This window comes from Ostrinia furnacalis, unplaced genomic scaffold, assembly GCF_004193835.3.
Source record: "Ostrinia furnacalis isolate ACB-3 unplaced genomic scaffold, ASM419383v2 OfSCF3350, whole genome shotgun sequence".
In the NCBI taxonomy this organism is placed as follows: Eukaryota; Metazoa; Arthropoda; class Insecta; order Lepidoptera; family Crambidae; genus Ostrinia; species Ostrinia furnacalis.
The window spans coordinates 270,546-283,797 of NW_021133589.1; the positions used below are offsets into that span (position 1 = coordinate 270,546).

General features: G+C 36.9%; 3 protein-coding genes across 5 annotated transcripts in view; 2 read left to right on the top strand and 1 right to left on the bottom strand.

Moving 5' to 3' along the window:
- The window catches only part of LOC114357772 (blood vessel epicardial substance-like), a 54,649-nt gene that overhangs the window by 2,022 nt on the left and 39,375 nt on the right, over window positions 1-13,252 (top strand). The window lies entirely within an intron of this gene.
- LOC114357773 (putative nuclease HARBI1) lies at window positions 1,252-3,894 on the top strand. Its single transcript, XM_028311551.1, has 4 exons — window positions 1,252-1,832; window positions 1,927-2,208; window positions 3,287-3,677; window positions 3,761-3,894. Exons 1-4 carry the CDS (start codon window positions 1,533-1,535, stop codon window positions 3,862-3,864), a joined length of 1,077 nt encoding a protein of 358 aa, XP_028167352.1. The 5' UTR covers window positions 1,252-1,532; the 3' UTR covers window positions 3,865-3,894.
- On the bottom strand, window positions 3,825-6,395 carry LOC114357775 (uncharacterized). 2 transcript variants are annotated; one of them, XM_028311554.1, is made up of 7 exons: window positions 6,180-6,395; window positions 5,587-5,908; window positions 5,272-5,381; window positions 4,732-4,978; window positions 4,526-4,639; window positions 4,197-4,331; window positions 3,825-4,052 (listed from the first exon to the last, which is right to left on the bottom strand). In XM_028311554.1, exons 2-7 carry the CDS (start codon window positions 5,659-5,661, stop codon window positions 3,882-3,884), a joined length of 852 nt encoding a protein of 283 aa, XP_028167355.1. In that variant the 5' UTR covers window positions 5,662-5,908; window positions 6,180-6,395; the 3' UTR covers window positions 3,825-3,881. The 2 variants fall into 2 exon arrangements, with proteins under 2 accessions (XP_028167355.1, XP_028167354.1); XM_028311553.1 differs by having other exon boundaries at window positions 6,056-6,395.

Sequence of the window (13,252 nt, forward strand, 5' to 3'; positions counted from 1 at the left end):
AGTATGTAAATCGATTTGTCATCTAATGTTCTGGGGTTATTGCATTTTAAACACACGCGATGTGTTATCGGTCGATTGCTGTTCTAAATACCAGCGGGGGTATGCACTTGGTATCGCGGAAGAGTTTCCATTCGCGAAACGAACGAAAGTTTTATGGAAAAGGCGCCACTGCCTTTTCTAAGACTGTCTTCACTTTTCTATAAAAACTTAAGAACACGCAATTAAATCCTCATTCCTCGTACTTCCTTCTTCATCGGAGTCCTTAAACTGCCATCAATTATCTGTTTTATTCTGACTAACTTGTTGTTGTTGACTCTTTCCTCACTATCGAGATAAGCAGCATAACGTATCTTTTCGAAAGCAAACGACTAAACTCATCATCAATATCTTCACCCACATCGTTAAACGCGGAGTAAATGCACTCATTTATCTTCTGCCAGCTAGTTACGTAGGATTCCTTGATAAGTGACGATGTTAAAAGCGCCATTCGTCAGGTATACCCATTAAAACTTGTACATGTTCCCCCAGGGAGGACTCTATGTATACATATTAGGAAAAGACTAAGAGACGAAAGAGAATAACACCGGGTTATTCTTTGCAGCCTTAGCTTATAGCCTAGGCGAACAATGTCGTAAAACTTGTTCCTTTGACTGGCCTAGAATTTCATGTTCCTCAAAATCTAAGTCTATAACTTCAAGACCCAGCATACGTCCCTGTTGAACTCCAAGTTGACATATCAGATTGTTTGTCTCGTGAATGAATCATATTGGTTTCGAAAGCTAATAGACTTGGAGTAAGCACGCGGCGCTGCGTGCTGCAAGCTAAGCGATACCGTGTCTCAAGTGACGAGCACAAGAATTCTGGCAATATCCACCAGCTTGTTTCGAAAAGGGTCCCTATTCCATTTTCTTAAAGATCAAAAGCAGTATTAAAAGATGCTTCTAAATGTGACCGATCTTTGAAAACAAATATCTGGGTCACTCAATAGATGTTTGTTATCAACAAAGATGGAGCACTTTTATTGAATGAAACCCTTTGTTGATATCAATTCTGTATTCATAAATAAGGATACGAGACTTGATATCAAAAATGTAAAGAAAGGTCGATGTCTTTATAACGGTGTAGATAAAGATATTTAACCCAGTTTTCTGTTAAACTTTGTGCCAGTCCCGCGTATACCAATTCTTTAGACCACACGCTGCAGGGCGCCGCATTCAAGCCTAGATTGCATAACGAATCAGTTCGGCTCTAGGCGCAAACACATTCAGCCTTACTTATAAACGTTTATTAAAATTAAGACACAGTTTAACAGTCTATTAAATAATATCTTCACTTATAAACGATCATTAGTGTTAATCAACGTCTTAGTGACTGCTTAAATAACTGTCAAGTTAAACAGCGTCCGACCCTTGTTTAGAGCCCTAATTACCAAAATGGCGGATCATAAAGTTAACAGCTGATGCGTGACGTGCCATGCAACGCGCTGTTCTGTTCGTTTGTGTTTGTTTGTGAAGTGAAATAATTTTATTAAAATGGATTTATTTGAAGACGATAATGTGTTACACACATACCAAAACGACATTGAAGAAATAAGCAATTTCAGAAATATCGGTTTAGGGAGAAATAGAAGACCAAAAGTGTATAATTCAAGAGCTAACCCAATGGAGGAATTGAGTGAAAATGAATTTAAACATCGTTACAGATTTAGCAAAGAAAATATGGAAAAAATTATAAACATTTTAAGAAATGATTTGTCCGTGGATAGCCGGGGCGGCAGTATACCTGTGGAGTTGCAAGTAATGGCAGTTATCAGATACTGGGGCCGCCACGAGGTTAGTAGTTAGCAACGAACCGACCAAAATGATTTCTTTAAGAACCTTCGCTAATAAGGAATAGGTATTAATCAGAAAATTGTTATATTTTTAGATTCAAGAAGACTGTGCCGAAATCCATGGTATGAGTCAGCAGACATTATCAAGATTATCCAAAAGAGTTGCTATTGCATTGGCCTCAAAAAGTCCCATTTATATTAAAATGCCTTCAAATTTAAGAGAAGAAACAGAAACCATTCGAAAATTTGAAGCAATTTGTGGTTTCCCACATATTACTGGAGCAATAGATTGCACTCATATTAAAATAAGAAAAGTTGGAGGAGATGCTGGTCAGTACTATGTAAACCGGAAAGGACAGTATTCAATAAACACTCAAGNTTTACGAATATTTACGGCGCATGAAACAAAATGATTCACTTGGGGCAGAGAAAAAAAAAGTTATATATTTAGACGAAACCTGGATCCACGCTCACTATACTGTCAAAAGTTGTTGGCATTCTGCTACGGATGTTGGAGTGAGAAAGAACGATAGCCCTGATCGCCGCTGGATTATACTTCACGCTGGAAGTGAATCAGGATTTGTGAATAACGCACTTTTGATGTTTAAAGCAGATACAAAAACCGGTGATTACCACAACCAAATGAATTCCAAAAATTTTACAAAATGGTTACAAGAAAAACTAATACCAAACATACCACCTACATCGAGTACATATGGAACCTCATAAAACAAAAGAGTTTAGGACAAGAATGTTGAACAGTTAGAGAGTAAAATAGAAGCATTAACTCTGGAGGCTTTGCAATCATTACACCTGAAGATTGGCAAAAGCAGGTAAATCACGTAAAGAGACTCGAAGAAGAATACTGGCGTAAAGATAGGTTGATTGACGACTTGTTCATCATCAACAGAGAGCACAGATAGCGATTCAGATATGACGTCAGAATCAGACTCAGAAACCAATTCCGAATCTGATGTAAATGATATGAGTGGAGTTGAAGAGTTTGAGTAGGTTTTTTAATGTTACTTTTTATGATCCAATAAATGTTTAAATATTCAAATATGGTTTTATTTATCAAAATCTATTAGATTACTTAATTTTAATTACTAAACGACCTATCGTGTATAAAAATAATTTATTAATGGCAGATTTAGGCCTATATGAAAACTTTTTGGAGCATGCCCGCGTTACGGAGACTATTTTACATGGTCGGCGTATGGCTCTTCGGAACTTGGAAATGCTATAACCATGTCCAAGGATATTTATCGTTAATCCATTAATTTTTGTTTAAGGTTGTGACGCGCCCCGCGACGCATCGACAGCCCTAGCACCGAGCNCACTCAAGTAAGTAATATGTTTTGTGTTGTTTGGTAGAGAACAATTTAAATAGAAGTGAGGTACAGGACTTCTTAATATGGCTGACTTTGATAATAGTAATATTAAACTAATTTACAGGTTGTGTGCAATGCTGATTTAAAGATTTGTGATATTGTTTGCCACTGGAGAGGTAGCACCCATGATGCAAGAATTTGGCGTGAGAGTTCCATAAAAAGGAGATTCGAAGATAATGAATTTATGGGGAAACTTTTAGGTGACAGCGGTTACCCTTGTACTCCTTACTTGCTTACCCCAGTACTAAGACCAAGAACTGAATCAGAGCAGCAGTACAATTATAGCCACATTCGCACAAGAAATGTCATAGAAAGATGTTTTGGTGTATTGAAGCAACGGTTTCGAATACTGCTAGAAGTTATGAGAGGATCACTCAGCACAATTAAAACTACAATTGTAGCTTGTGCAGTACTGCACAATTTAGCAATAGATTTCAAAGAAAATTTAGATTATGGTGAGTAAAAAAAATGAAAATATTAATATTACCGTGATTCTGTTTACTTCACACAAACTACTTGGGTTCTATTTTTTTTTCAGATTCCACTTTCAGCGACCACAATGTAGACACTGAGGCCATTGAACAGGGTTCCAATAACATAGCCCATATTACCAGAAACATATTTATTGAAAATTACTTTTAATGATAATTAATACAGTTTTATTTAAAAACAGTTTTATCTAATTCATTTTTGAATTTTATTTCCCAATATTTCTGTTCAAAATCTAAAATTATCATTCTTTTTGTATGCAGTTCCTCTTCTCGTTTTTCTCTATGTTCTTTTGATTTTTTTGTAAGTAAAAACAATTCCTCTTCATAATCATCTGCAATCTGAAAAAAAAAATACAAGATTGATCACAAGAAACTCAAAAAAGTAAAAGTTTCAGAAATAAGTACTTTGACAAATCCATTCAATCCTCTAAATAGAATAGCCAATTATTGATTTAGGTAAACCCTGTGATTAAGTTGGATTACCTTAATTTCCTTTTTTTTTGGTTTGTATAATTTTCTTCGCATAATATTTTTCTTTTTTAAAATAGAGTTTGATGTTGACGCTATTGGTGTTAACTGTAACACCTTTTCTTCCGCATCTTCAAGAGGATTTGATATCTGTAAGAGCATAAGAATGGATATTTTATCATATTAAATATATTAAGATGATATTTCAGGTATGCATACAGTAGTATCCTTTTCCTACCCTGATTGCATAATTATTCTGCCTATATTTTTCCTAACCCGGTGCGGGATGGTAAAACTAGCGAACCATAGGGCTCTATTAGTAAATAAATAATGGATAACAATACCTGAATCGATTTCTCAGAATCTATAATAATCTCACTATCAGAGGTTGATACAAGTACTTCAGTCACTTCTGATTTTGACGGCAGTTGCACCTTTTGAGTTGCAGGCGACTGTGACTGCAATAGAAAATATTTTTAAATAAATATACAATAAATAGTTTGGGTATATAATAACTTTGGTTGAGTATATAATACAAAACTATACACACCTGTTCCATTTTTTTAATAAATATACTGTCGCTATCAAAAGCGTTGCTATCGACCACAAACTCATTTGGTAAAATTTGAATTATTTCCATATCTTCTTGGGACGGACTTGGTGGCGGAGGTCCTCCTCCTGTCATGAGCCTGGCTCGTCTATACTCAGACTCTCTACTCTTTACTTGGCCTTTTGTGTTACGCCATTGTGTAATAATTTGAGTCATATCCCTTTTTTTCTTGTTAAGGCTATTAAAACTGTAAAAAAGGCAAATTATTTTATATGAGGAATATTATTTCAACGTAATTATAGATAACTAGCTTTCCGCCCGCAGCTTCGCACGCGTGAAATTTCGTTTGTCACAGATCGTCATAAATTATAGCCTATATGTTATTCTGGATTATGAACAATAATACTGTAAAGTTTCATCAAAATCCGTTCAGTGGTTTTTGAGCCTATTCATTACAAACATACAAAAATAGGTACAAATCTTTCCTCTTTATAATATTAGTATAGATATAGATAAATATCATAAAAATTAAAGTGTTACCTAGACAATATCTCCTGCCAAGCAGCTTTCTTCTCTGCATGCGTATTTGTAGTGCAGTCTTTCTTCTCGACTACATCAATTTTTTCCATAATAAGTTGCCTTAATAGTTTCTGCAAGAAAGTAACAAGATTAAATTATAAATCATTGTAAGATTTAAACAGGTATTTTGATGACCAGCTGCGGTAGCAGCTAGACAAAATAGTAAATACGTACTAAACTTCAATATAAAATATGAGTAGGCTCATAGTCCAGCAGTGGACTGTAAAGGGCTGTTGATGATGATAAAATATGAAAATACTTCAGTGTGGTAAATACCTTTTCGTCTTCATCCCAGTTTGAAGATCGGACTCTTTTCTTGGTTGATTTAATTTCCATGTTTTGATGTTCCATTTTATGATTGCGGAAGAAAAGTCGAACGAAAAATACCACGCACCAAACCACGCACCACGGGAACCACCACTAACACCACTGTCGGCGTTCTATACTCGGGTTGCAGGGTTTGTAGGTTTTTATATAGACTTGTGAGACGGTAATAAATTGTGTAAGCGCGGCTGAGCTTTCAAGGCGTCTAACCGGTACCGAGGTTGCGTACTGACTGACTAACGAAACATTGGTTTTCCTCTCGACGGTCGGCAGTCTTTTCAGGTAACAAACGTAAAACAAAGTGAAAATAACACGAAGATACACACAAAACAATTAGCGTGAAACACATGGCAAAGGTGCCATAAACATAATACAAAGTGAAATTATAACAATAGATTACAACGATTGGTGTTTCACTTACAATAACTAATTCAATGGACTAATAATACACCAAATGTTACGTCGGCGAAACACTAAAAAGATTTGAGTTAAACATTCCGACAATAAAATTGTAAAAGTGCAGATGCGTGAGAAACTAAAATTACCATGCTTTAAAATCAACACGCAATCATCTAGTGTACCTATATTAAAATTAATTGGTACATAATAAGGCGTACGTGGGACATAGTCGCCACAGTACTTTTGTTTGTTTGTTGTTGTAGACTTGACAGTTCCGTTTGACATAACTTTGACGTTTATTATTCTTAATTTTCGCATTGGCTATCTGCATTTTGGCATTAGAACTGGTCTGAAGTTCGGTTTAGGTGGAGTAAAAAAAAAAAAACCCTAATTAACAGTTGATTAGTTAAGTGACGCTTGAGCAGTGTTTATAAGTGAGAAATAGTTAATTACTAATTAAGAAGTTAATGAGTCATTAGTTAATTAGTTGCTTAGACGTTGATTAGTTGATTTTTATAAGTAAGACTGATTGTCTATATCCCGAAGCACGTATCTTGCCCTCGAATGGGCTACCCATTAGCTGATATACACCAGCTTAATAAGCGCTATCTACTTAATCTTGGTCGGAAATGGCACATCAATCTACTAATCACTACAAAAACAACGGTAGGCAATTCTCGAAGCATAGGTACCAAACTTGGAACAGTATCGAAAAAGCTGATTAACATTTCTGCCGACGCCAAATGTAATCCGGCCCGGCTTCCATTAAAATTTATTTTCGATCGTTCGCCAAGAATCACTAAATACCTACCATTTATGGACCGACATTTTTGTCTACTACGTTTTTAGTCGTCGACCTATTAGACTTCAATCCATCCACTTTTGGGTCACCGCAGCTTAGCGGTTATGTTATTTTGTCGTTTGATGGTCGCAAAATTATTTATTTCGAAAAGGCTACCTACATGGACGTAATCTCGAAGGGTCGGTAATCCGTCCTTTTAGTTTACGATCCGAGGTCCAATATTTTTATGTTCTGTCCTTGACACTATTTCCTCGCAAGTTTTTACTTGCTAACAATGAATGGACCGTAAAATCTTGGATCTTTTCAAGATAGGTTATCTTCGGTTTAAATTGAGGGTTTTGTGTTAATGGCTTTACTTTTTTTTATATTATTGGGACTCGCGGTATTTGTAAGTACCTTTTATTTTGTATGTGTCTTTATTTTGTATGTGTCTTTATTTTGTATGTTTCTGTTCTTTGTTATTGTTGGTGAAACATTGAACAAGATTGTATCAGCTTTTGTTTTCTTTTGCAGTCTGTGCAACCTTAATTTAATTTCTGTTTTTTGTTTGGTTTGAAGGTGCGGATGATTGATCACTTTACACCCTATTTATTCTTTTACGATTAGTCGTATCGCCGTCCTTTCAGGGATCAGGTCAGTGGGGCAAGACGGTGTGAACGCCCTTTCTGACGGTGACGTCATCGTGCCACTCGCTCGCAACTTGCTAGCGTATAAACATAGTCGGTTTCATACTTCATTGCTAACCAGTTAAAGCGACTTTCGTCCGTGTAAAGGCTCATTGTCTCCACTTTAAATTATTGTTCTTGTCCAGGAACAAATGATTTGCCATTAGAATGATAACGTCTCTATCCTTAGATTTGATTTCAACGAACTTGTTTTGCTTGTGTTCCCTTTGGCATTTAAATTGATTTACATGTTAATCAGAATTCCATGAATTATATTCCTGGTATTTCTGTGGAACTTTAAGATTTAACTAAGCTTCTATTTTATCATTTTGCAGTCCGTTTAGGACCACGTTGTGTATCAATCGAAATTATTTATGAGGGAGAGGTCAGTCGGCACGCTAAAGTTGAAATTTTAGAGCTTTAACAAACGCATTCAATCTCAAATGCACGTGTTGTGCCAACTCTAGGTTGTTTACATCATATTCACGGAACGATCGAATGCACAATCTGCATTTATTTGGCAATTTGATCTTTATTTTTTAAACAATAAGGAAAGGGTTGTGCTCGCAAAAACTGCAGGCCTATGCCGCTCGGACTTGGTTCTCAGAAACGTAAAAAGTATTGATTTTATGCAAAGCTATTTGCTTGCACCCTAAATTTGATGGCTGCGTCGCGTAGACGCGTTTCTTCACTCATTTCTTTCTTTTAATAATGTTGTAGACAACTCTTTTGTTGTGAAGCCAAGTTGGTTAGACAAGCGCTCGCAACTTCATCCCTGGAAAATTTAAGTTTAAATGAGGATACTCTTCGCCGCAGATTCTATAAAGGCCTATGCAATATACATTTTCTGTGACCGACTTTGTGTCACTTACAACAGTGAAGTTTTCCAATTCAAAATACACGCTATATTTCAGGATTTTCAGACTCGTGAGAATTTCAATGGTGAAATTGTCAAAAACCACTAATAAACTAAAATGTTGTGTTTGGTATTCTTTTTGTATTTTAATCTTGTCGTTCTACGATACCCGAAATCACATTAAATATCGGCGCAAAATTGCAAATTAACTTTGAGAGCATCAATAGGGCAATTATTATCACTTCAGTAAGTCAAAAGACTTAATTAATTCTTGAGCCTGCAAATCCCGCTCCGACATTTCTAGTCCCTCATCGATCGTGTCTGCTCAATGAGGGCTATCGTTTTAGCGCTCACCAGTTAGCGCCACTGTAGAGTTAGGTCCTGTCACTTGCTAGTAGCGAAGACAATGGCACCAACTTGTGAGCGCTAAAGTGGTAGGAGGACTATCGCATTTTCACTCATCAAAATGGCGCCACTGTAGAGTTAAGGTCCTGTCAATCGCCAGGGGTGCCAACTGTTAAGTATAAAAACGATAGCCCTCATTATTACAGCTATCCTTGTTTTTCTACCTGATGAGATCTCTACCTGAGTTGTCTATCCCGCAGCAATGGGAATCGAGTAACTGATTGTATTAGCATCGAATCGCAAACGGTTATTGTGGTTTGCGGACTTTGCGGTTTTGTCCGCTCTCAACCAACGGGTGTTTAAATCCCACTAGCGTGTGTGGTGGATTATAAAAGGGTGTAGAAAGCCTAGTTTAAACAATGACAAAAACATTTCATAGTCGGTTTGCTTAGTTCGGTTTCTATATCGGCCGACTCCGCTTCGTCACGTTCACTTAATCTTGATTTTTTAAGCAATTTGATTTTTTTGCTGCTGTGAGACCTGCTTTAATAAAAACTACATAAACAGTTAAAATTGTGTCATAAATCATACTTGTAATAGGTAAGTTTTTGCAACCAAAAACATGCTGTCAACTGCATAGTGCACATGCAAACTTAGCTCTACCATACATATCTGCAGTTAAGGAACCCAGTGTCGGGATAGGATAGGTACTGCTGAGTGTCTATAGACTAATGATTAAAAGATGCTCCTATAGGCAGACTGTGGCTGTACAGTGTTTCCCTGTAGGCTGTCCAGCCTTGTACCTATAAGTTCTTCAAGTCTTATCCAAGCAATGATGCTTCTACCAATTGAGCTAGTGTTAAAACTTCATGCATCGGTGAATTCCACCTTTGTGAAGGACGACCCCAAGCGGTCGTAAAATTACAATTTGTGATCACTGATCAGTGAACAGAAAGAAATGAGTAATAGGTACTATTCGAGGGCTATTAAAACTAAAATGCGGCGTGACCGTTTTTCTAATCAATAGCCTCCAAACGAATTCATAAAAAGCCAGACTTCATCAAGTATGATCAAGAGCTGAGTAAGTATCTTAAAACATCTGTGTCTGGGAAAAATGTTTTCAGTCTAATATTTTTATCAGTTTTGCTGACACTGAAATGTGCAGCTTCATTTAAATATCCTGGAAGTTTGGAACGAACTATTCACAGTTTTGTTGGATCAAGTTTAAGATGTATATTTGCGATCTACATTAGACTTTCGAACGTCAAGGAATTTTAATATGAAAGTTTTTATACATAGAATCTCAGCTTAATATTGTTTTAGAAGGTTAAAATATGTAATAATAAGTTATGCATGATCGTAACCTGCCACAAAACTTCATATTTCCAGTTTTCCACAGAATTAGTATAGCCATATTGATGTTGTGAGCCTTTTTTGGTGAAAGCCATTTCTTCTACTTTAAACCACACGAACCCACAGCTAAAAAAGATAAAGTTTTTTTGACATAACATTTGAATATTTTCATAATCATTTTTGTTACAATCCAGTTATTTAGTGACTATTTGCACAACATCAAATACCTTTCCAAGGCTAGATCCACGTGAAACAAAACAGAATCCCTAAAAGGTTTTGAAGGACACAACATTGTTAACGTTTCGGCGAAACCTGTAAAAGATCTAATTAACTCTGAGAAAGGTTATATTCAACAGAGAGAAAACCTTGTCCCCGTCAGACTTTATAATTTTACATGGTTTTGTTAGAAAATAGCACGTATTCCAACTACATAAGATGCCATAGTGCGTAGCTTGATGTGTCGCCTGTACTTTGTGTCATTAGCGACAGTTAGGCCCGACATACACGGACAGCTAGAAGTAACGTCGACAGCTTCAAGCTGCGACTGCATAGCAAACTATGTACAGTATTCTACGTACACAGATACACGGAACCGCTCGAGCATTTGTGACTGCTAGTTGTTTCGCGGTAAAGAAGTCACCAAGCATACACTGACTGTTCTTTCGATTGCTCTCGCGCAGTTATCTCCGCACTCTTCATTCCACGTCGCGTTCGCTTGTAACTCGTTATCAATGGTAGCTCCAAGCTGATGACGGCAAGAGCTGTCCGTGTACGTTGATCATAAGCTTACTCGAGCTGTACTTTTCATTCCACTTCGCGTTCACTTGTAGTAACTCTTTTAACAGTTAATACCAACTGCTCCAACAGTTATCATATCAATGGCAGCTCCAAGCTGACCGTGGTCCGTGTATGTTAATCACAGGCTAACTGCTCGAGCAGTCCGTGTATGGCGGGCCTTAGCTGAAAACACGGCACATTGGCACCTTATTGCAGGCCTGCTCATCGCGGGTGAATAACGACGTATTAATAGGTGCTATAAAAGTGTTATAACTTTTTTCATGCGCCCCTGCTGACTAGCTGTTGCCCGCGGCTTTGCACGCATGGTATCGGGTTTTTAATACAATGTGAATTTAGTAAAAGGCAAAGTTGTCTGTAAGTTGAATTTTCATGTTACGCGACTTTAAAACAACTTTTCATCATAATTTGCAATGCTTTTCTTTCATTGATGTAGTACACTGTCTTCTGAAGCAGTTTGATCTTTGTTACATTACATCTGTGTTTATTTATTATTCTGTAGATTGCTAACTCCCCTGTTTTCAATAGAATCCAGATGTGACTTTATAGCATTATTCGTCTACTAGTTCCCATGTTGGGTTATTTGCAAGATTTGCAAACTATCCTTGGTTTTAGCAAATATCTTCTCCAATCTCGTTCGCATTGTGAACTACGATGTCGTAAAGCCTGAGAAAAGGATAAGTTAGTAAAAGTTGGGAGCTCAACTTATAATAACGTACCCGTAGGCTCGTAGGTCGTCAATCGTCATATCGGCACTCTTTCCGAGAATCCAAAAGTTTTTAGGGGTAAAAACGAAACCCTAAACCTAGATAATGGTATGGAACCCTTCGTGCGCAAGTTCGACTCGCTCTTGGCCAATTTTTTTATCTCGCCAACTCGCCAACTGAATTTATTGGGCCAAAATGTATCGGTCCGAAAATTATATTTGAAATTGTACCCAACCCAATATTGTATTAGGATTAGTGTACATTGGTTTTCTAGGCATGTTGGCAGTTTGGCACCGAGCGTTCTTATGTTTCATGCTTATCCAGAAATGCGTAAGTTATTCAGGATTTCGTAGAAACACTGACTTGTGTTTGCGAAGTCGTCAACTCCAAAATTGACCAGGGTTGGCAACACTACTTTGTACTCATAATCTAATATTAATCTACGCCTTTTCATTTTACGTAAATTCTTAATAAAATCTAGGGTTTATATCGTTTTCGAATAACAATGAACCTTCTAGAGCTAGACCTTTTACTGAACGCAGAACCTTTTAAATTAGAAGTCTTGATGCAATGTTCGGTAATGTAATCGTAATAAATGATGCTCTTTTAAAGAAAACGTTTTCACGAGTAAGAAGTCTCAAGCAGTTGTGTACTAAGTTGGCATCCCTAATAGTAACAGTGAAATATGGGGTGTCCTGCATCATAATATTTCAGTGTATAATATCGCCGCCGCAAGCAATCTTAGGCTGGGTTGCACCATCTTACTTTGACTTTTACAAACGTCAAAAATCTGACAAACTCCATACAAAAAACATCGGTTATCGTTATAGTTACCCTCAAAGTTAGGTGGTGCAACTCAGCCTTAGGCTATAAGGTTATTTACATAAACACCAGTGTTAGCAGCAGACAAAGCGGCTGCAGGCTAGCTGCATACATTACCAATATTTGACTATCGTTCGGCCGAGATCACTGTCCCCGTTACAATGTTTGCGTTTAATTTGTGCTGGCCTTTAGCTCTATCGGAGGTCAGCCATCGTTTCGCTGAGCTAATGTTCGGCTAACGCAAAGATTTTCAGTGTACACTGTTGAAAAATTGAGTCATCATTTTCAATTTTAGACTTGTCTTTCTCGTTGTAAATGTTTCTTGTAAACTTAGTTCAATTTTTTAAAATAGGTACTGTATTTCTTTTTTTACTTATATGTTAAAAATCGTGTGAGACTCTGTGTCTAATAACTATTGCATTGAACACACGAACTCGAATGTCGAAACAAAGTTCCTCCAACGGAAGCATTTCGGGAGCAAACTGATCTATCGTAAATAAGTAATGACGGAAAAGCTGATGCTGATTTATTCGTGAGAAACCATTACGTATTCTTTTACAACTTTGTACTAAAAGAAGCGATAATTTTACCCTCAGCTCGGTGGCTTTTGCCTTTTAATATTCCAACAATACCGAATTTAATTTCATTGGCTGTAGGAAAGGAATCATCTCAAATGCCTACGCACGCTGCGTAGGTTTGTCTTAAAACACAATTCATTAGCTAAAAGGTTGTTCTCTGATATTTAATATTAAATTTAGGTGAGCATAATTGAAGTAAATAATTACGGCATTGTCTTGAGGTTGAGTGTGATGTGTGTGGGTGGCATCAGACGGCTCGCTTAATTACCATTTAGATCTGTAGGATTTTGGTTCTG

Coding starts and splice junctions, on each gene's coding strand:
- LOC114357773 (XM_028311551.1), top strand. CDS start 1,533: ATGGATTTATTTGAAGACGATAATGTGTTACACACATACCAAAACGAC. Junction 1,833..1,926: donor GATACTGGGGCCGCCACGAG/GTTAGTAGTTAG, acceptor TTATATTTTTAG/ATTCAAGAAGACTGTGCCGA. Junction 3,678..3,760: donor CAAAGAAAATTTAGATTATG/GTGAGTAAAAAA, acceptor TTTTTTTTTCAG/ATTCCACTTTCAGCGACCAC.
- LOC114357775 (XM_028311554.1), bottom strand. CDS start 5,661: ATGGAACATCAAAACATGGAAATTAAATCAACCAAGAAAAGAGTCCGA. Junction 4,979..5,271: donor TGGCAGGAGATATTGTCTAG/GTAACACTTTAA, acceptor CCTTTTTTACAG/TTTTAATAGCCTTAACAAGA. Junction 4,332..4,525: donor ATTCTGAGAAATCGATTCAG/GTATTGTTATCC, acceptor ATGCTCTTACAG/ATATCAAATCCTCTTGAAGA.